We start from the raw sequence: 20,117 nt of genomic DNA on the forward strand, positions 1-20,117 counted from the left end.
AGACTTATAAGTAGTAGAGGTGAAAAAGTTCCAGCTCAGTTCATGGTGGAAAATATATCTGGCAAAATATTCACTGGAGATCTTAGAAGGAAAAACAGGGCAAGGAGGCTGGTGAAAACCAAACTTATAGCCAGGATTTTTTGTTTTAAAATCTAAGTTATCAGGTTTTTTTCTAACATCTTGAACAGGACTGCAATGCAAAAATCATGTTCAATCTGTTTTGTTTCCTAAACTTAGGTAACTTTCCAGCTTACCTCAGTTGAAATAGTATTATTACTTTCTTCCAAAAACTGTTGCAGAGTAACCACTTCACTCCCAGGGGAATCTGTCTTAATTCTCCAGGTTCCTTGTCTGTCCAGTGTTTCTGACATTTTGTGATGGAGCATGGGACTAGACCTGGCGTGGCTTTTCAAATACTGGACAGGACTACTGCTGCTGCTGGACCATGCTTCGTGATCATGAAGCAGGCTAAATTCTCCACTGCTGTGGCTTTGTGGCCTGCTTTGATTATTAACTGCACCTGCTTTTTGGAGTAAATAGCATTGACAGCTTTATTACATTGGGCAAATAAATAAAAACACTTTAACAGGCACATCACATGATACACAGTTTGATTCCCTTGGCTTACCTGTAATGGCTCTTCAATGTGATACTTCATTTTTTAAATATAAAAACAACACCCTTCATTTTTAACCTATCTCAACAGTACTAGATTCCAGGACACTAAATATATAAGAGATCTTTATGTCTCACTTCAGCAAAACTACAAAAAGAATGCTGACTTTTGCTTTTATTTATGACAGTTCGGCAAGGCCTGCATGACAATACTATTCCAGCTAGTTTTTAACTGAACCTGCCAAGATATAAGATCTAATAGGATGCCTAAGAACATCAAATGGCATCTGTAACTAAATAGAAATTAGCACCAAATTGTTTAAATTGTTTTAACTGTTTTAACTTAATGTTTATCTAAATTGTTTATTGTGATTTACTGTGTACTGTGAGCCACCCTGAGCCTGCTTTGGCGGGGAGGGCAAAATCCAAATCGAATAAACGAAACTAAACATATTACAAAAACTGAATGTAAACTATGGAATAGCATATTGTCAAATAAATGTATTTAAAGTATCCTTTCTTATCTGAAAGGTTTTATAAAAAGGCACTCTGCTGATTGTTCATTTTAGTCTGTTACATATTACTTGGAGGGAAAATATAATATTCTGGGGGAAAATAATGGCTGGGGGAAAAATTACTAATTTACACCATGTTTCAAGTGCCTCTTCAAGAAACTCAATCCATATCCATTATCATACCAGCTGCTTTCTGATGTTTTTTTCTGAAAGAATACAAGTGAGTCAGCCCACAATCCATAGCATATTACTGCTAAACAACATTTATACTGGATTTTTTTTAAAGAACTGTATCCATGTTCACCAAATGTACAACTATATGGGTAGAACTGTGTTTTGTCACAGAGAAGGGAAGGCAGAGGTATGACCATTTGGGTGAGTATGAAAAGCCTGCATCAGAAGACAACAAAAATATTGTCTCTCCCCTTGATTCTGCCTTCTGTCCCAAACTGATAACATAAATTATTCAATCTAGAACTTTGTGTTAGTATCCCCAGTTTTCTTGCACATTCTTCTGCTCTTCATGCAACAGTTCTTACTTTCATTTTTCTTCTGCATACCATTGTTTTCTTTCCACTTTGTTAACCTCATGTCCTTCTCATCACACATTCTCTCTCTTTCCCATTCATCCTATTTTCATTTCAGACTCTACCCTTTCTGTCTTTCCTCCCCATCCCTCTGTTTCTGTAAAAATTTCTTTATGAGCTTCTGTAATACCCCCGCTTCTACTTCCTTTTTGTCTTTCTACTCTTTGCCTTAGTCAATGGCTACTGCCCATAACAGCTATATTCACTTCCTTTTCCTTCCTAGTTGACTTAAACCCCTTCTTTTGATTTGCCTCTCATTTGTTTGCTTCTCAAAGCCTTCTACTATTTTCCATTACCTAATGTACTTCAAATATGACACACTAGCTGCTCCACTAACTACTTTGAGGTGCCACTCAAAATGCCACCGGAAGATCCATCAATTAATCATATGTTTAAAACAAGTGTAAATAGCAGCTATTAGCTGCAGTGAGTGTGTGTGCAGAGAGATATGATTCCTCTGCATCTGCACTGTTTCCAGGACTGCAAACTTCCTTGCCTCTGCCACTCCCAAGCAGTCCAGCCCTCTTTGCTCCATGCTCCATTCACTACTTCTAGACTCTCTTGCTCCACCTACTTCCCCCCCTAGGCTTGCCAATCCCCAGGTCCCAGCAGGAGATCCCCCAGTTTTGCAGGCTGCTTCCCGCCCCCAGTCAGCTGGCCGGCAGGGGGAAGCCCCACCCCAACAGCCACCATGTGCCTTTCCACTTCAGAAGGCTAGAACAAACTTGGAAAGCCTTGCTTTTTAGATGGTGTGTGTGTCTTTAAATCTGTAGGAGCCAGGTTGAATGGGGCAGGGTAAGCCAGCAGAACAACATGGCTGCTTCCAGTGAGCTGTGAAGCTGTAAGAAAGGAAGGGAAAGCAGCCCAGACTCCCTGTTTCACAACCCTTTCAGAAGTCGTTTGCATTGTATAGGATAAACTAGAACCTTGGTTTCCCTGTGTTAGTCTGAAGAATTTGGAACTTCAGCAACTCATGAGTAAATTGTCTCAGTGAGAGAGCACAAGTGTGGGATTGCAAACTGTTTATTTTAGCTGGTGTGTGTGTGAGAGAGAGGGGGAGAGAGAGAGAGCGAACACGAACAAGAACACGGGACATGCAGCTGCTTGGGAATGAGGAAATGAGGGGGACAGCACTGCTGTATTTTTACTTATTTATTTTAGGGAATGTGAAAGTCTCCTGGCTCCACCCCCAAAGTCTCCAGATATTTTCTGAGTTAGACTTGGCAACTCTATTCCCCACCCTCTACATCACAGGTTTTCCTGATGCCCATCATTCATTGTCTTCACTTGTCCCATTCTCCCAGATGCCTCTTTGAAGAAAATTAAAGGCTATGTTGACTTTGTTCCAGTTCCTGGGATGGATTTTCTATCCAGAGTATAAAACTTTTCTGCTCCCCACCTCCCACCCCCAGTGCTGCCTAGTGATCTCCACAGAATATTGCTCCTAGGGGATAAAGTACCTGAATGTAAAGAGAAAGGGCACATATACAGCAGACAGGGGAACTGATGGAAATTGCCAATTTGGACCAGATCCAACCAAGTTTTTGGAAGTATATTTTTAATGCAGAAATAAACTATAACTCTGATTAACTTCTTAATCGAAAGAACATCGTGTAGGACCACCTGCAACCTCCTAATACTGCTGCAACATCATAGGTAGTGATGACGTACTAGCATAATGGTCTATACAGAAAAAGCAGAATTGGACATATTTATTTAGATTCAGAGGCCATCTTACATCAAAGTGTCCTTTAAAAGGAATGAAATATGTTAAAATGATCAAAGGAAAAGAAATCCCACATGCCATAAGTTGTTTCCCTCCCTCTCAAAACACATGGAGATGAAGCATATGTGTCAATTTGCCTAGAAGCATACCTTTGACTTCATGGAGTGAGGCATTATTATTGCTATTGCTAGTGGATGTTCTGCCACTATCAAGGCTGGCTGGTCTCGAAGCTAAATGAAAAAAATCAGTAGACAGCATGAAGCACATACCCATAGCAGATGGCACTATGCCTGGTACATTCTGATCACAGAATGCTCTGAGGCAGAAAATCATGCACTACTGGTCTTGCACAAGCTCAGCATACACACTGTTAAAAGTGTGATTCCTTGCAGGTGAAAAAAGCCATTTCCAGGCAGCTCAAGATGACACCTTTGAACACAACAGTATAGGAGCAGTAACATACTAAAGAATGGGGGAGGGGGAAGAGGCATGTTTAGAATCAGAGCTGGTTTACTGTTGAGGGGTGGGGGGAAGGATTTCAAAAGGAATAAGCTGGCCAACATGCAGAAAACTAGGTGTGATTAAGGCACTTACAACAGATTTAACATGGAATTCTGTACATTGCAGAAATGCCACCAACAGGAGGAGCAAGAGCACCTGCACAGTTAATGTCCTGTACTCCTAACCAATGCAAGCATAAAGGCAGTGTTAAGATGCTTTAAAACTTCACACTACTTGAACCAAATTGGTTTTATTAATAGCAATCTATTTTTGATGAAGATTTTATTGTAGCTGTTTAAGGCAGGTTTTTTTCTTAAATAAAAAGCAAATTCACACTTGAATTCTATGATTCTCTAGATCACAAAAAGAGAAATTTGATTCCTGTTTAGGTGCACTTCATACTCAATGTTAAGAAAGAAATTCGGATGAAAGTAATAGGAAAGATCCCACACAATTAGATACGATGCAAGAACATGCAGACTTGCAATGCTGATTATTTCTTATTCTGGACAAACTTCAGTAGCATTCCTGTCATAAATCTTCTGTTGTGCAACCCAATGAAATGCAAATCTTACCATGAATTCTTGATCCAGTACTAGAATCATCACTAACTCCTTGTGGACTTACATCTTCAAAAGATGTAGCATCTGGATGGGAAACAAAACACAATCATGTTGCAAAAACATGATTTAAATTGACTGCCAAATGATATGTTTTCTCCGGAATTATAATTATTTCTTTAGATAATCTCATGGTCCCCACAACGAAGTTTACAGGTATTGAATTGTTTCTCCATCCAATTAACCCACAAGTCCTCAATTCAGTTATTCCAGGGTGGAATTTTTTTGCTGGAAAAGCATGTGAAATGGGAACATGAACAGATTCCAACAATACTACTGTTACCAACACAACCACATCACACTGTGAAAATGTTCTACCTATACCTTTATTATTAAGCAACTGCTTGGATCTCAAGCCTGCAGCAGAGTTGACAGTTGCAAAGTTGATGGATGTAGTAGAGAAGGCCATAGATCCCAATTCTTTTCTCCTTTTACCCGTAGATATATCATCAGGACCCTCCAGATGCTCAGAACTACCAGTCCATTGTCCTCCTGCTAGGACCATGGACTGCACCAGGTCATTCATGGCTGGGATGCAAATGAAAGCAAATGAATCAGCATGATTCAATGTTTTTAACAAAAATTATTTTGCACTTTAAGTGCCTCACATTTATCTAAGCATCAAAGCATACCGAAAGCTACAGTCACAAATTAATATATATTCTAGCATGCAACTGGCTGAATGAATGAAAAGTGTTAAAAAGCCAAAGCCGCCTTGTAATTGCTTTTTATTAGCTACAACCGCCATGCTTGTGCTGGAGTGCTATACAGCAGATAAATATATATGTTAGAAGCTCTGATATGTTTTGCAATGACAAAATGGAATGAACAGGGTAAGATGAGCAGAAATGCTATACAAAAACCAGTGTTGGCAATGATTAATAGTCCTTGTTCAGTGTAGGCTTCTGCAGGAATAGCCTATGTTGCATAACACTAGAAAAAGGATCTGAAATAAGTGCATCCAATGACAGCTGTTTTTACTATGCTACAGTTATTGTAGCCTCTCCCCCAGTTTTTAAAAGAACACTTCACTGAAGAAGAAATGACAAAAATATTTGTTTTCCTCTCCCTTGGACTTGGAATGACAAATACGCTGGTATTTATTTTTGCACTGGTTTTGCACCAAAGATTCTGTAAATGTTACTGAAAGTGGAGTTCAACATTTCAAAAACAGAGTGCATTGCATCTTTGTCTACTTGGGTGTAATCAGGGCTTTTTTGGGAGAAAAAGCCCAGCAGGAACTCATTTGCATATTAGGCCACACCTTTGATGTCACCATTGTTCTGCACAGGGCCTTTTTGTGGGGAAAGCCCAAAGGGACTCGTTTGCGTATTAGGCCACACCCCCTGGCACCAAGCCAGCCGGAACTGCGTTCCTGCTCAAAAAAAAAGCCTTGGGTGTAATATGTATGTTCAAATACTTGTAATGGCTCTATATTGAACATAAACATGTGCATTCCCTGCATATGCATAAATAAAGTGTCCAGGTGTTCAGAAACATTGCTTCAGCTCCTTGTATTATAGCAGGACTTGCACTTTGCAAAACAGGAAAAAAAACAGCGCAGTCCAGGGAAAGGTTAGTGAAATTAATAATGGAAGCCAGTGTAGCCATTTAAAAGAAGCTGAACTGTCATAAAATCTTACACATGGAGCGACGGTAGAAGGCCTTCATTTTGTCTTTTTCCTTCGGTCTGTTCCTCAAAAAGGGCAGTCTTTTCAGTGCAACCACTTTTATGTCATAGCATAAGGAAAAACGGAAACGGGAAGATGAAAGAAAAAGGGGAGAAGAACAGATGGAAGTTAAATGTTGAAACTAAGGACAGAAATGAATGCTTGAGCTTCCTCTAGGTGTACTTAATTAAAAGCTATTAACTTTATGCTGCTGAATGGCAATGGAATATGAAGCCTCCGCAGTGAAACTTTAATATAACCCCAAAAACACTGGAAATTATGTGTGAGGAAGAAATTTTTACAGTTAAAAACTGCTAACCACCTGGAAAATAAACAAAAAGGAAAAATACCAAAACCAGACTTTGTGCATGGGGAATCAGAACCCAGCAAAACAAGTTTTCTGAGGTGAAAAAGACTCTTGGGGGGGGGGGGAGTATCTCTCAATAAGTAGTATCAGTGTCATGCTACCAATGCGGTTCTGACCTTTTCACATTGAAGTTCATTTAAAATTGTGCTAATTTATTTAATACAATCAATTAAATAAATGAGGAGCTGTAGCAGCAAATGTTTTCTGCTTTTAAATTATCTGAGGAATTTCTTGTTGGTCAATATCTGTTGAATGAGTGCAGTATGTTGAATGTGCGCAGAGTTTACAGAACGCTGTTTAAGAGTTCCTGGTTTGTTGACAACTTAACTCCCTTCTTTGGGAGTAGGGAGTTATCAATCAGAAAAATGACCAAAGAAAGGGAATATGTAGTTATGATAATGTGAGAAGTTTCACAGAAAAGCATTAAAAAGCAAACATGCAATTTCTGCAAAGATAATTTTAACTTCTATTTTGTAGAAATATTTCACAAGCTTCTCTTGTGCTAAGATTAGAGTCCTGAGTAATGGGATCTTATTACTAGAAGCAGCTGCTTGCAATACAGTGTGATATTACAACCAATTTGAACACAAAGAATCCTACTCGTGGGTATGTGTGAATGCTTCTCAGAGAAAGAAAGTTAAAAGTCACTGATCTTTTTACCTGCATAAGATCCAGCCTTTTACTCACTTTGCATATACATGTTTAAAGGAATACTTTATTGCCCACTGCTTTCTGTTTTAGGTTCCGAGTAGCAAGTGTACCGCAGAACAGCCAATCAGGGCATACATTCTGAATAAAACTTAGTTGGTCTTAAAGGTGCAACCTGTCTACTGCTTTGTTCTATTGCTTCAGACCAACATGGCTGCCCGCTTGGATCTATCTGCATGATCAGATGTTTGCTTGCAAGTTACCGAGGGGAAACTCAATTATCAGTCATAAGCGTCCTGAATCAGACTGGGACAATGGTGCAAAGGAAGAAGGAACTTTTGTCTCCACCTCCTGTACTGTTTTCCTATCCTGAAGCAGATCAGAGGGACACTATTTGTCCTATAATGGGCTCCACATGCATTCCTCAAAGACAGCACTCTTGCAGGTATGCTTCACATCAGGAAAACAGTGTATGAAGGCAGAACAAGGCCTTTCTCTCTATGGGCCCAAACCAAAATTAAGCCTCATTTGCTGGACAATTCAGTTCCCACAAGCACGTACCTGACTGAGAGCTAAACTATGTTACTTTTTTGACATGTTTTTGCATGTTCTCCACAGCCACAATGCAGTTGTGGGGAACAGCTTCTTAAAGGGGGGGGGGGGGAGAGACAGAGCTGCAGAGGGAAGAAGGGCTCCTGCCTCCCCCCCATACAGCTTTTTTTAAATACTGTAACTGCATGCAAGAGGATCTGGGAGGGAAAGTGTTAAGAGAATTCTCTCACTGGGGTACACTTGGTAATTGGTCTCAACCTCTCATTGGTTACATGTTGAGCCTCTTTAACCATAGACTGCCTTCTGTTTTATCTTGTATAGGAACTCTCTTCTATCTCTTACATGGATTTGGAGCTGTAGCAAGTTAACCTTTTTGAAGATAATCTGTTCACATTAAGTTAAACAGACCTACATGAATATGTCATGTAAGATGTGCTTCTATTAGTAGAAAGACAAGCGCATCTAGCAAGAAAGAGTGGATTTGCAAGGGGGGAAAGGTGGCTTGATATCTAAAAGGAACTTTAGATTTGAAACTAAAATTGCTGTCCACCAGTAATACAAAGTTAATTTGGGTGCAGCTTAGACTATAAGTCCACAAATGGGTACTTGTTCCTGTATGGAGGTTGACCACTCTCCTGGGCTAGTAGAAAGCAAAGTACACTAAACCTTTCTTCCACAGTGTCTGAATATATAGCATCTGCTGAAGCATGCAGAGAACTGTTGTGGCTAAAACAGTTACTAATGGACTTTAGAGTTGATGAGTGTGACAGACAGCAGACATATGCATGCTTAGAGGCAGTGCATATGAGTAACAGCTAAGGGAACTGCAAATGTGACAGTTAATGGAATTGCAAATGAGTGGCAGCAAATGGAACTCACTCTGGATCTGCAGAGTGGGAACTGCAGCTAACTGTCAAGAAAGGGGTTCAGTTAGGCAGTTGGAGAAGAAGTTGGGGGAGTTAGCAAGTGGATGAAGAACAGAGTTGTTGCTTGTGAGACTCGAGTACAATAGTCTGAAATGAAGAGTGTTTCAGAGCCAGAATGGTGGGGCTTTGAATCTAGAAGAGGCTCTGGTGGGAGACTGTTCCCAAAAGTTAAACAGTCTCCTTGTGTGTAAAACAAACACATCTTGAGAGGGAATTTTAGTTCTCCAGTTTTAAGCTTACTGTCCAGGGTGTAAAGACCAGGGGTGGAATTCTAGCAGGAGCTCCTTTGCATATTAGGCCACACCCCCTGATGTACCCAATCTTTCAAGAGCTTACAAGGCTCTTTTTTGTAAGCTCTTGGAGGATTGGCTACATCAGGGGTGTGTGGCCTAATATGCAAAGGAGCTCCTGCTAGAATTCCATCCCTGGTAAAGACTGTCAGTCTGGAAGATAAGCATTGGGCAAAAGGGTCTGGTGGCATTGAAAGGCCCTCAGCACACCAAAAGCTGAGGTTATTTCTCTTAAAGAAGAGATAATAATAATTAGTGGGAAGGCCTTAGTCTTAAACACATGGAAAAAGGTGAGAACGCTCTCAAGACTGCATGTTTATCAACTGGGAAGTTTACAAGGAACTCTATAACAAGTAATCTCTAAGAATAAGTCTCATAACATCTGCAATACCTTTAGTGAAAGCCAAACAAATTTAAATATAGAACTACCCTGTGTGAATTCTGCAACCTAAGAAACCATTCTGTGTTTATATTTAACTTTCTGCCTCTCTATCCCAAATCTAAAACCGTATGTAAATATTGATTCCCTTCCCTGCCAGATTGCTCAAATAAAACAAAAACTGTTTCAAACTTTACCTTGTCATATTGAGCAAAAGATAATTCAATTTAAAGAAGACAACCAGAGCTGCATTAAGATTTCTCAATCAGAAAAAATGGCTGCACACACTAAGCACATTGGTGTTTCACTTAGTGCATGGTCTAACTAAGACGGGCATAGGAGACAGATGTTCAGGACAAATCTGTTCAAGAGACAGGTTTGAGAAATTATGATTTAAGCTGAAACTTGAGAACTCCTGCACATGATGTAAAGAGGGGGTGTTATATATTGTAAATGTATCTACATGAATATGTCATAGAAGATGTGCTTCTATTTTTGCAAGTAAAATTCCCTTTTGTTATCACTGGAGTCAGATCATCTTTTTAATTTGTTTAAACAGCATTTTTCTCTTAATCAGATAATGCAGAGAATCCCAGATACTGTTTAAAGCTTCTATGCTTAAAGGCCAGTTGTAAGTTTGGTTGTTTCTTACATTTAACCCAAAAGTTTTCTCACATAAAAACTGCACTGGGGTGTTATTTTGCTGTTTCTACTGCTGCACATTCAGTATCTGTGCACATGAGGTAGCAAAATCACTGAAATCCCCCCCAAGCTGCACACTATTTTCACACAAAAAAGCTACTTGGTGGGAAGGCAGGAAATCTTCCTCCCCATGGTGCCCTTCCAAGTCTGTTTTTAAAAGAAGCAGTTCCTTGCAACTGTTGTGTGGCTATGGGAACCATGTAGAACTCATGAAAAAGGTAACATATAGTTTGGTTCTGATAGTCCTTGTGGAGAACCCAGAGCCAACTGAAGATTATGTGAAGCCCTGTTGTTTGTTTTTGTTTCTCTGTTAAATCAGAAACATTTTAAACAGAAATTAATGGCAGTACTATATTTACCTCAGCAAATGCATATTACCAAAGCATGCCTATGCATTTGTTCAGATATTGGCAAATGCAAGGACAAGAAAGGGTATTTGCAAAGGAGAATCAGCTGGCAAAATGTGTGTTCTTGTCTAACACTTTCCCAGTCTATCTCTCATATATCACTTTTTAAATTTAGCTTTTCCTCCATGAAGCTCAGGACATCATGCATGATTCTTCCCAATGCCATATCATAAAAATATCCATGCTAAAATTACAAAAGATACAAAATTTGCATAAGCCATCAGAAAATCTCAATTATCTTCAACATATTAGCTGCTTAAAATACTGTTGTGTTTTTAAAAATGTCATAGTCAAGTAGGCTGAGAAAAGTTACATAGCAGAAGAGTGGAAAAATAAACATTTGCTAATTTGTGAAAAGAATTCATTGGGTTAGATTCAATCACCTTTTAACTATATGTTTTATGGTTATCCTTCATGGTGTGAAATGGAAAATCTTGTTTCACCTTGTTTAAAAGTACTACCACTCTCTCTGTGTTTGTTATTTCATGTTTGTTGCTGTTTTTCAAAATTATATATTGTTTTGAATTTTTGAAAAATAGCAGCAAACTTCTGTGTTTGCTTCCTTTCCCTGACCACCACACCACCAAAAATAAAGTCGCAGTGGATAGTTAAGAAGTGAAGGGAGCATTTAGCTAAGCTGAATTTATTTTGAGTTTCGTTGCTAAGTATAAATGATCCCTTAACTTCTTAACTATCCACTGTGATTTTATTTTTGGTGGTGTGGTGAGTAGGAAAAGGAAGCAAACACAGAAGTAATTCTCACGCACTGCTTTGCCACTGCAGAAAGAAATAAATGCTGACCCACCTAGACTATTGTTAGCCCTGGAGAAGAAAAAGACAGGCTCCCTTTCAAGAGCAAATCACAATTGCGGGTTGGTTAAATCTTCCTCCCAATTTGATCAGAGTCCCTTCCCTTCAACAGTTACAATTTATGTCTTTTAAAAAGCTTGGATGATCACCTAGCATCTCATCTAGATGAGTTCTTATAAAGGAAAAGGGTTTGACACAAAGTGAAGCCATCCTCTTGCAATGGGGTCACCAGCTCTGCCTGATAGTCATCCCATTCAAGATAGTTATGTGTCTATGTACTAGTCACAATTTCAAAAATAGTCCAATGAGTTGTTGGTTATGACAATTCTATGATGGAGGTTTGATACTGAAGGAACTGCCCATTTTAGCTGAGATGCTGGTCAGAAAATGTTTTTACTTACCAGCTGTAACAAAACAAACACTATCTACAACATACTACCAAAACTTGCAATAGAATATTGAACTCTCAAATATTCTATTGCAAGTTTTGGTGGTAGTGAGGGAAACACCCCAGTATACATAGTTGGAAATCCTGTTTACCCGCCTCTTGCATAGCCTAGTTCTCCTTGCTAATTCCCCCAATAAAACCAGGAAACTCTCACAACCACTTAGAGTAACATTATCTACATCTAATTAGATGACACAATCAGACTAGGTACTCAGAGTGCGTTGTCCAAGACGGCTGCTGGTCTACAGACTAAGAGAGAGCTTCTTCTGCAAGTCAGGAGTTTTATTAAACCTGTGTCTCCACCACTTTTTCATCACTCTCCAGTCTCCACCCATGTGCATCCTGGGAGATCTCCTGGAAAGCATTCTGGGAAATCTCCAGGAGCCCCCTGCAGATTGCTCAGTGAACTCTCCCAGCCAGGTATTAGCATTTCTATAGCTGGAATTATAGCAGGTGATTGAAACAGGCTTCCTGCTATCCAGAGAAAGGGGGGGGGGGGGGGCAGGAACCCTTTTAAAATTCAGAGTCAAGGAGAGTTTCTCCACACTGGGAAAGAGGTAAATCAGAGGTAGCCAACGGTAGCTCTCCAGATGTTTTTTTTTGCCTACAACTCCCGTCAGATCCAGCCAGTATGGCCAATGGCTGCGGCTGATGGGAGCTGCAGGCAAAAAACAGTGCAACTGTTCTCAATATCAAGAGTGAGAGCACTGCATTAAATCCCCACCTCCACCATATTATATAAGGTTAAAACATTAAGAAGTCATTACTAAATATTATCAAAAATTCAAAACAATATGCAATATTACTAAAAAATATTAAGGTCTACTAAATATCTGTACATCTGTGAGAAAAAATGAGAGAGGTAATGAGTAACAATGCACTTTTAGAAGGAATGCATATTTTCACAGATGACACAAACATGGCAAAAAGGCTAGCTTGACCCAGCACTTGTTTTCTTAAAAGGGAACAGTGATTTCCACTGATTTCCCTCTCTCAAGGCAGACTGAGAGTCCAAAGACCACAATAAGCTGGGGGGGGGGGGATCAACAGAGATCATCGCCACCTTTTAAGAAAGTTAGGGACCCTTAAGTTTTCTTGATTGTTTAGTTGGATACAGGGTGTTGAAATGTAAAGCTGTCTTCCTCCATGGCCATCAATTATTTAAACACTCAGAACAAGCACATTTAAAACATCATTTCCATTTTCAAACATGTTTATAAACTACACAAAAGCAACTGTAAAAAGGTAAAAAAAAGGAAATAACCCAAGGCACAGTTACTTTTTCATTGTCGTAAAAATGTTAGTTTGAAGAAATATAACTGCAGCAGGATTATTCTGAGCAAGAACCAATCTGCTTGAAAATAAATCAGTTCAGAATACCCCAAAGCCAGTTGCTGGAACTGGAACTCTCAAGAGGAAAACGAAGGAGAAACATATGGGTGCCTCTTACGAAATTTTAAACACCTTTTTGAGAGTTTTGTTTCCACAAATAGATTCCAGAATTCTGTTCCACTGCATTCCCCCAGGGAAAAAGCTCTGCCCCAAGCCATAGTCTGGTAGTGTGTGATCAGGCTACATGCTTATACACCAGGGATGGCCAAACTGTGGCTCAGGAGCTACATGTGGCTCTTTCACACATATTGTGTGGCTCTTGAAGCCCCACCCCACTGGGTCTCTCTCCATCACTGAGTCTCTCTTCATCACCAGGTAAACAGAATGATAAAAAAATCAACACTTCTATGTTCCCTCCCCACCAACACCCTCTTACACTGGCTGCCTCCAGCATTTGGAAGTGGCTAGGCAGAACTGCAACTATCGGTAGAAAAAATCTGAAAACAAATTCTGATTGTTGGAAATCATTAAGCACAAAGGTATCTTTTCGGCTGGAAAAGTGGCATAAAAAATAACTGGAAGACAGCATCTACAGTCTGAATCTGATGACACAGAATTACTGATAAAAGTATCAGACCTAATTTTAGTATAACCATCAGTTAATAGATAGTGTAATAAGCTACTGATTTTGAGAATCTAAAGCAGGAGTGTCAAACTCATTGTTAGGACGACTGGATCTGACATAAATGGGACTTTGTGGGGCCGAGCCATGTATGTCCTAAAATGTAATGCCAGGGAGAGATGTACACTTTATTTATTTATTTTATTTATATCCCACCCTCCCCTGTCGGGCTCAGGGCAGCTCACAACAGATTAAGATACCTCCCTACCTTATAAAGGTCACAGGCAAACACAATTAAAGATTTAAAGATATTATTTTTAACTTAAAATACAAACATACTTAAAACTCCTGCAAAATTTTGTTTAAAACTGAAAGGTAAGGGAATAGTGGGATGTTGCAATGCAATTTTAAAAATAAAACATCAAGGAAAAGCACAAGGATCACACAGCAGAAAACAAACAAAAAATACTCTCAGCCTAGAAAAACATGAAATGGCAAGGCACTGCACGTTTCCCGCATCCACACCCTGGGTCTACTCAGATTAACAATGGCTCTCCAGTGTAATATCCCCCTTTGGCTGTGGGTTCTCATGTTCCCACACTCCCACTCACTAGGCACTAGTTCTCATTCCATTTGAGAAAAGACAAAGCTGGCTCAGAGCATCCACGCTTGATCTGCAAGGACACAACTCCAGGAAGGTTCAGCGGGCCATAGGAACACTGGGAAGTTAAACCTCTCCATTGAAACAAAGATGCAAGGAAAACATGGAGTGGATTTCCCATTGCAGTCTGCTCTGCCTATAGGCCTGAGTGGGAAATCCATTCCACATTTTCTTCGCAGCTTTGCTTCTGCTTTAACCTCTGCAAAGAGAAGGCAGAAGGCGCTGGGAACGTCCTTTGCAGGGTAAGGACAGGAGGGGGTGGGTGTAAAGAGAGTCCTGCGGGCCTGATTGAAGCCTCCAGAGGCTGGTTTGGCCTACGGGCTGCACGTTGACACCCCTGATCTAAAACATTTGCGTTTTTACTCTTTTAGAAGTCATGCAGCAGGTGCTGAGATTTGTACATAGAAAACAGACATTATTAAGAACATAAGAAGAGCCTGCTAGATCAGACCAATGGACCATTTAGTCCAGCATTCTGTTTCACACAACAGCCAACCAGCTGATATATGGTTATTAGATCATCATTAACAGCTAATAGATTACTAATGCATCAAAGCTTTGCAGTTTGATAGCTAAAGCCACTAAATAGCAGTTGAAGGGGAGAGAGCAGCTCAAGCTTAACAACAACTTTCAGGATGTGGTAGCGGAAGAGGACTGCAGTTCAGTCAGCACTGTGCAAGAAGGCAAGTTGCTGACTGGCAGCCTCAATAGCGTCAGCATGTGCCAGGGATGTTAGCCAGTTAGCAAATGGACTGGACAGTGGCTCTTTGAGCTATTCTCTGCATCTACCATAATCTCCACCTGATGCTTACTAGTAAGGACATGCTTTTGTTTTTCCCCTGACTGCCCCATAGTGGTGGCTGGCAGTTCCCAGAGAACTGGCTCACTGGTTGCTTCTGACTACACTACAAAATAAACACCAGGTGAAACATTTAAGAGTGCTTTAAAACTAAAAATATCAATATTGTTTTAGTCAGTTTGCATAGAAATCTCTTTAGCAATAAGCAAAATTTTGATTTAGTAATTTTTCAAAAAAGAAAGTAAAAGAGAAACCAAATCTTGAACATATACATTTTGTACAATGTAAAACACCCCCCCTCATTATAAAAATAGCTTAATAATAATGCACTGTCTCACCTGCTAGACTACTTTACTGGTATAACAGATGTTACCAATGCCATAAATTAGTTGTTTCACACATCAAGGAACAAGACAATGTACCTAAAGACAAAGCTATACAGACGCCACTGATTCCAAGAATTCATAAAATTGTTCATTTAGGTTCCATTCATGACCACAGTCACCTTATAACTGTAATCATGATAAATTCCAGAGCAGTAGCCATGTTAATTTGTTGCAACAGAAAAAACAAATAATCTTGTGGCACCTTAAAGACTATATAATTAAAGTTTTGTGAGTTGAAGTTTGCACTATCTAATATGTTAAATGTTACATTCAGTTGGCTAAAAGATTTATACTCAAAAGTTACAATCAGCAGAAAGGTGATGAGAGTTTAGAAGGCACAATTAGCCAGTGCAATTTTGTGCAACGTTACAAGGCAGAAAACAGACTGAACATTAGAAAGCACAGTTCCCCGGTGCAATTCTGTAAAACATTACAACGCAGAATACCATTGCACTCAAACTGGATGTGGACCATGATAAACTGGTAAAATAGGATGAATCTGAAAGTATACATTAAACCTGTAAGGAACAATAATTAGTACCACAAGATTATTATTTTGGCTGCAATTATGATGAACTGTGTAAGTTTATCACATCAGTTCAAGTGTCATGGGTTGAGATTTCTTCCGTGAATTCAGCAGTCCTTCAACGAAGTAAACCTTATCAAATGATATGTCAAAGTTTGGTAACCTGAACTTCGTTCTGTCCATAGTGTCTGTACTTAACATTTTCTCTGAGATACTAGTAAAAACATTAGTCAAATAACTTACAGCACAATATTCTGTTTCACTCTGGGGTGAAGATTTAGGAAAATACTGAACTTCACAAATCCCATACTAGTGTAGTTTAGTGCAATGCAGTGATGGCACCAAAGTATGCTGAAGAAGTTTGGAGAAGAGATATCACAGTGCCAGATGGGTTTGTTTTCAAATAATATATAAAATGCAACAGAGGGTGGATTTCCATATTGTGATCACTCCTGGTCACCCTGCTGCCTGGCCCCTGGCCAATCATAAATCTTGGGGAGATAGATAGATTTCAGCATTGTGCCTCCCCCAAGCAAGGCTGGAGACGGCGCCCCACTTGCCAATGGCATCAGAGGACTAGCTGTCCATGAACATGCAGAAAGCCCAGGATCAATTTAGAAGCAATGAAAAGACGTTAGTAAGGAAGCACATCGTAAGGATATCTACACACACAAAGTGAGAAATGTTATGAATGGATAAGAAGAAACAGCAGAAAAGGGAACAATGTTTACGGGTAAAGGAAAGGTGCCAATTTCACCTGTTAGCTTTAGCTCTCAAAACTGCTCATTTTAAATAGTGCAGCCCTTATACATACTGAGAATATTCATCTGCTGTAGGGCTTGATCCCCCATTCTGGAAGAAAATGATCGAGTTATTTCTAAACCAACCTTTTCCCTAAATGTTCTGAGAGTTTTTCCCCAGATGAGGTTACCACCAGATTATATCAGATACTGCTCCTAACTAAAATTAAGCAATTTACTCACTGCTGCTTTTTTTGGTCCCCAAAGTCTGACCATCTTCCAGTGAGTTTGAGCCCACTGAAGAGCTATCTTGACTATCCTGATGGGGCAGCTGAAGAAATCCTTCACTAGATTCTGAGCGGGTAGGTGTCAGAGTAAGAGACTTGAGACGTTCTCGGTTAGCATCCTTCTTAGATTTTATCAATTTCCTCATTTTCAGAGTAATCCAATTACCCCTCCTTGCAAAGATATAAAGAGAAATACTAATTTTAGAATCACGTTTCAAATCACATTGACTGTCTTGCACTATTATTTAAAAATAGTTTCTCTAACTAATATGCATGGACATGTTTCTGATAGACTCGTAGAAATGAATCACTTTCAAGAAGAAATATATTTTCTTTAAATTTGTGATAATATATTACCTCCTTGGTGGTGATGGTTCATAAAACTTATATTGATCCATAATCTTTTCTTCCAATTTCTCTTTTTGTCTCCTTAATTCATTTAGCTTATCACTGTGGAGAAAAGTATGCATTTTAAAAGTTATTTACATTTCTACAAAGTTTTCTTTTCTGTGAATTTTATGTTCAACCGTTTTAGGATCTTTTCAGATTTTCTTGGGTTTTTAATTGTTCCAACACTCTAATGGTAATATTTTAGGGAAATTTATGCACTGTTCATAATGTGGATGAGTGAAGTCAAAAATAGCACTGAACTGAGACTGGAAACACACTGGAAGCCAGAGCAGCTGGTATAACGTATTTCATTAAGAATTACAGAACAGAATAATAGAATCACAGAGACCATCTAGTCCAACCACCTGTTCAATGCAGAATCAGCCTAGAGCATCCCTGACAAGTGATGCTCTAGGCTGATTCTGCATTGATCAAGGGGTTGGACTAGACTCAGTCATTGTTTTGGCTGTTGCTTTTTGAACCAGTTTCTAGACGGGTCTTCAAAGCCCTAGAAAGAAAATAGTTCAGTAGTTTAACCTTGAAGCATTTGTGACTGTTCAAATATATTTTCACTTTTAAGGAGGTCATTAGAGGCTGAATGCGCCATGTGTAATCACTCTAGCCTAAAATGAGAAATGAATATGAACTCCCTTCTCCGAAAGGAATGCCCAACTATTTAAGAAATCTTAAACTTTAGTTCAATTTTTTACTTTTGCTTTCTAAAAATTGCATACTCCCTCTCTCCAGCACTGATGAGTAAATCCCTTCTTTGTTTTTAAAGTAAGTAATTAGTAATAAAACTATTACTAATCTGAATGTTCCTCACAGAAAAGCTAAACTGCTCACGCAGTTAATGTGCTGGATTAACATGCTATTGGTTCTGAAATAGCAATGCATTAAAACAGTATTCTTTTATAATAATTTGGAATGCTCCTTAAAGATATATTGCAACTGACATTTTTGAATGGTTACCTGTACAGTCACACATATCAGTTCTGAACTTAAAGAGAAGGACATTCAGAGCATTTTAGAGTTTATAAAAACTCTACAAAATGTTTTTTGTTAATATTAATCATTTATTTTCATTTGGCAGTTCAATTCCAGTTATGTCATATACAACTGGTTCACTTTTTTAAGGTACTCACATATACTGTCTTTGTTCAACATGGAAAAGATCTTTACTTTCCATATTCTGCTCCAATAATGTTCTATTTTGTAGCATTAATGTTTGTATTTGATCCAACAGATGCCTGTTTTCCTCTTCCAAGTTTCCTTTTAACTGGCTAAGCAACTGTTAAAAATGTACAACACTGTATTTTAGTATAAGAAACCCCTGCAACTACTTGTATTCTATACAGTATAGAAAAAATCAGAAAATAAATAATATAATAAAAGGTTACATTTGGAAAATTTACTTTTTGTCTATTGTCATTATTCCAAGTAAAGCAGAAGTCCTGCAAGTTTCTGTTCAGGTTAAAGTGTCCTTTTGACTACTGACAAGCTTATCTGAGGCTTTAAAGCCAAGAGGAATGAAGACAGTAGGATATCTGTCAGAGATACCTCAGGCTCTTTCTAGAAAAACAGGTTTCCTACCTGTAACTGATGATCTTTGAGTGGTCATCTGTGCAGTCACACTTGTGGGAGTAGGCGCCAGCGCCGATCTCGATCGGTAAACTTCAAAGCTGTGGATTTCCGCGCGTCCGACCCAGCGCGCATGCCCAGACTCCCCACTGCGCATGCCCACTGGGACGGCCGCGGACATCCCGCCAGTTCCTTCTGGCCGCCGCATTAGCCCCACGGAGGGACCGGCTGCAGCGGGGAAGGTGGGCGGGTAGTGTGACTGCACAGATGACCACTCGAAGATCATCAGTTACAGGTAGGAAACCTGTTTATCTTCTTCGTGGTCTCTGTGCATCACACTTGTGGGAGATTAGCAAGCTCAGGCCTACCTGGTGGAGGGTCTGCCGGTCCATCACACGGAAACAGACTGCAACACTGCACGGCCCACCGAGGAAGCTTGTCTGCGCCGCAGGTCCAGGGCGTAGTGCGTCACGAAGGTGTGCGCCGAGGACCACGTGGCCGCCCTACAGATGTCCTGTAGGGGGACTCCCTTCATGAAAGCCTCAGACGTTGCTACTGCTCTTGTCGAGTGGGCACGCAGCGGTCCTGGGAGAGGCTGCTTCCGGAGAAGGTAACACAAGCGAATCGTCCCTGTAATCCACTTGGACAGACGCTGAGACGAGATGCGCTGCCCTAGGGAGGACTCTGCATAAGATACGAACAACCTGGCATCTTTCCTGGAAGGGCCAGTGCGATGCAGGTAAAAGGAGAGCGCCCTCTTAACATCTAGGGCGTGTAACACCCGTTCGAAGTCATTGGCTGGAGAGGGAAAGTAGACTGGCAAGTAGATCTCCGAGTTGAGATGAAACGGAGACACCACCTTTGGAAGGAAGGTGATGTCCGGACGCAGCGTGGCCCCATCAGCTGAGAACACCAAGTAGGGGGAGTCGCACCTGAGTGCGGCCAGTTCCCCAACCTGCCTTGCCGAGGTGATTGCCACAAGGAAGGCCGTTTTCCACGCCAGGAGGTGGGATGAGCACGTCGCCATCGG

General features: G+C 40.0%; 1 protein-coding gene across 2 annotated transcripts in view; it reads right to left on the reverse strand.

Annotated features, from left to right (window-relative positions):
* The window catches only part of CCDC88A (coiled-coil domain containing 88A), a 201,985-nt gene that overhangs the window by 9,376 nt on the left and 172,492 nt on the right, over positions 1–20,117 (reverse strand). For both annotated transcript variants that reach the window (XM_060249353.1, XM_060249345.1), the window contains exons 23-30: positions 18,652–18,797; positions 17,474–17,566; positions 17,073–17,287; positions 6,208–6,291; positions 4,889–5,092; positions 4,520–4,591; positions 3,593–3,673; positions 255–523 (exon numbers count right to left, since the gene is read on the reverse strand). In XM_060249353.1, the coding sequence (XP_060105336.1) occupies positions 255–523; positions 3,593–3,673; positions 4,520–4,591; positions 4,889–5,092; positions 6,208–6,291; positions 17,073–17,287; positions 17,474–17,566; positions 18,652–18,797 (1,164 nt within the window). The remainder of the gene's footprint in view (positions 1–254; positions 524–3,592; positions 3,674–4,519; positions 4,592–4,888; positions 5,093–6,207; positions 6,292–17,072; positions 17,288–17,473; positions 17,567–18,651; positions 18,798–20,117) is intronic.

This window comes from Heteronotia binoei, chromosome 1 (genome assembly GCF_032191835.1).
Source record: "Heteronotia binoei isolate CCM8104 ecotype False Entrance Well chromosome 1, APGP_CSIRO_Hbin_v1, whole genome shotgun sequence".
Taxonomy (NCBI): Eukaryota; Metazoa; Chordata; class Lepidosauria; order Squamata; family Gekkonidae; genus Heteronotia; species Heteronotia binoei.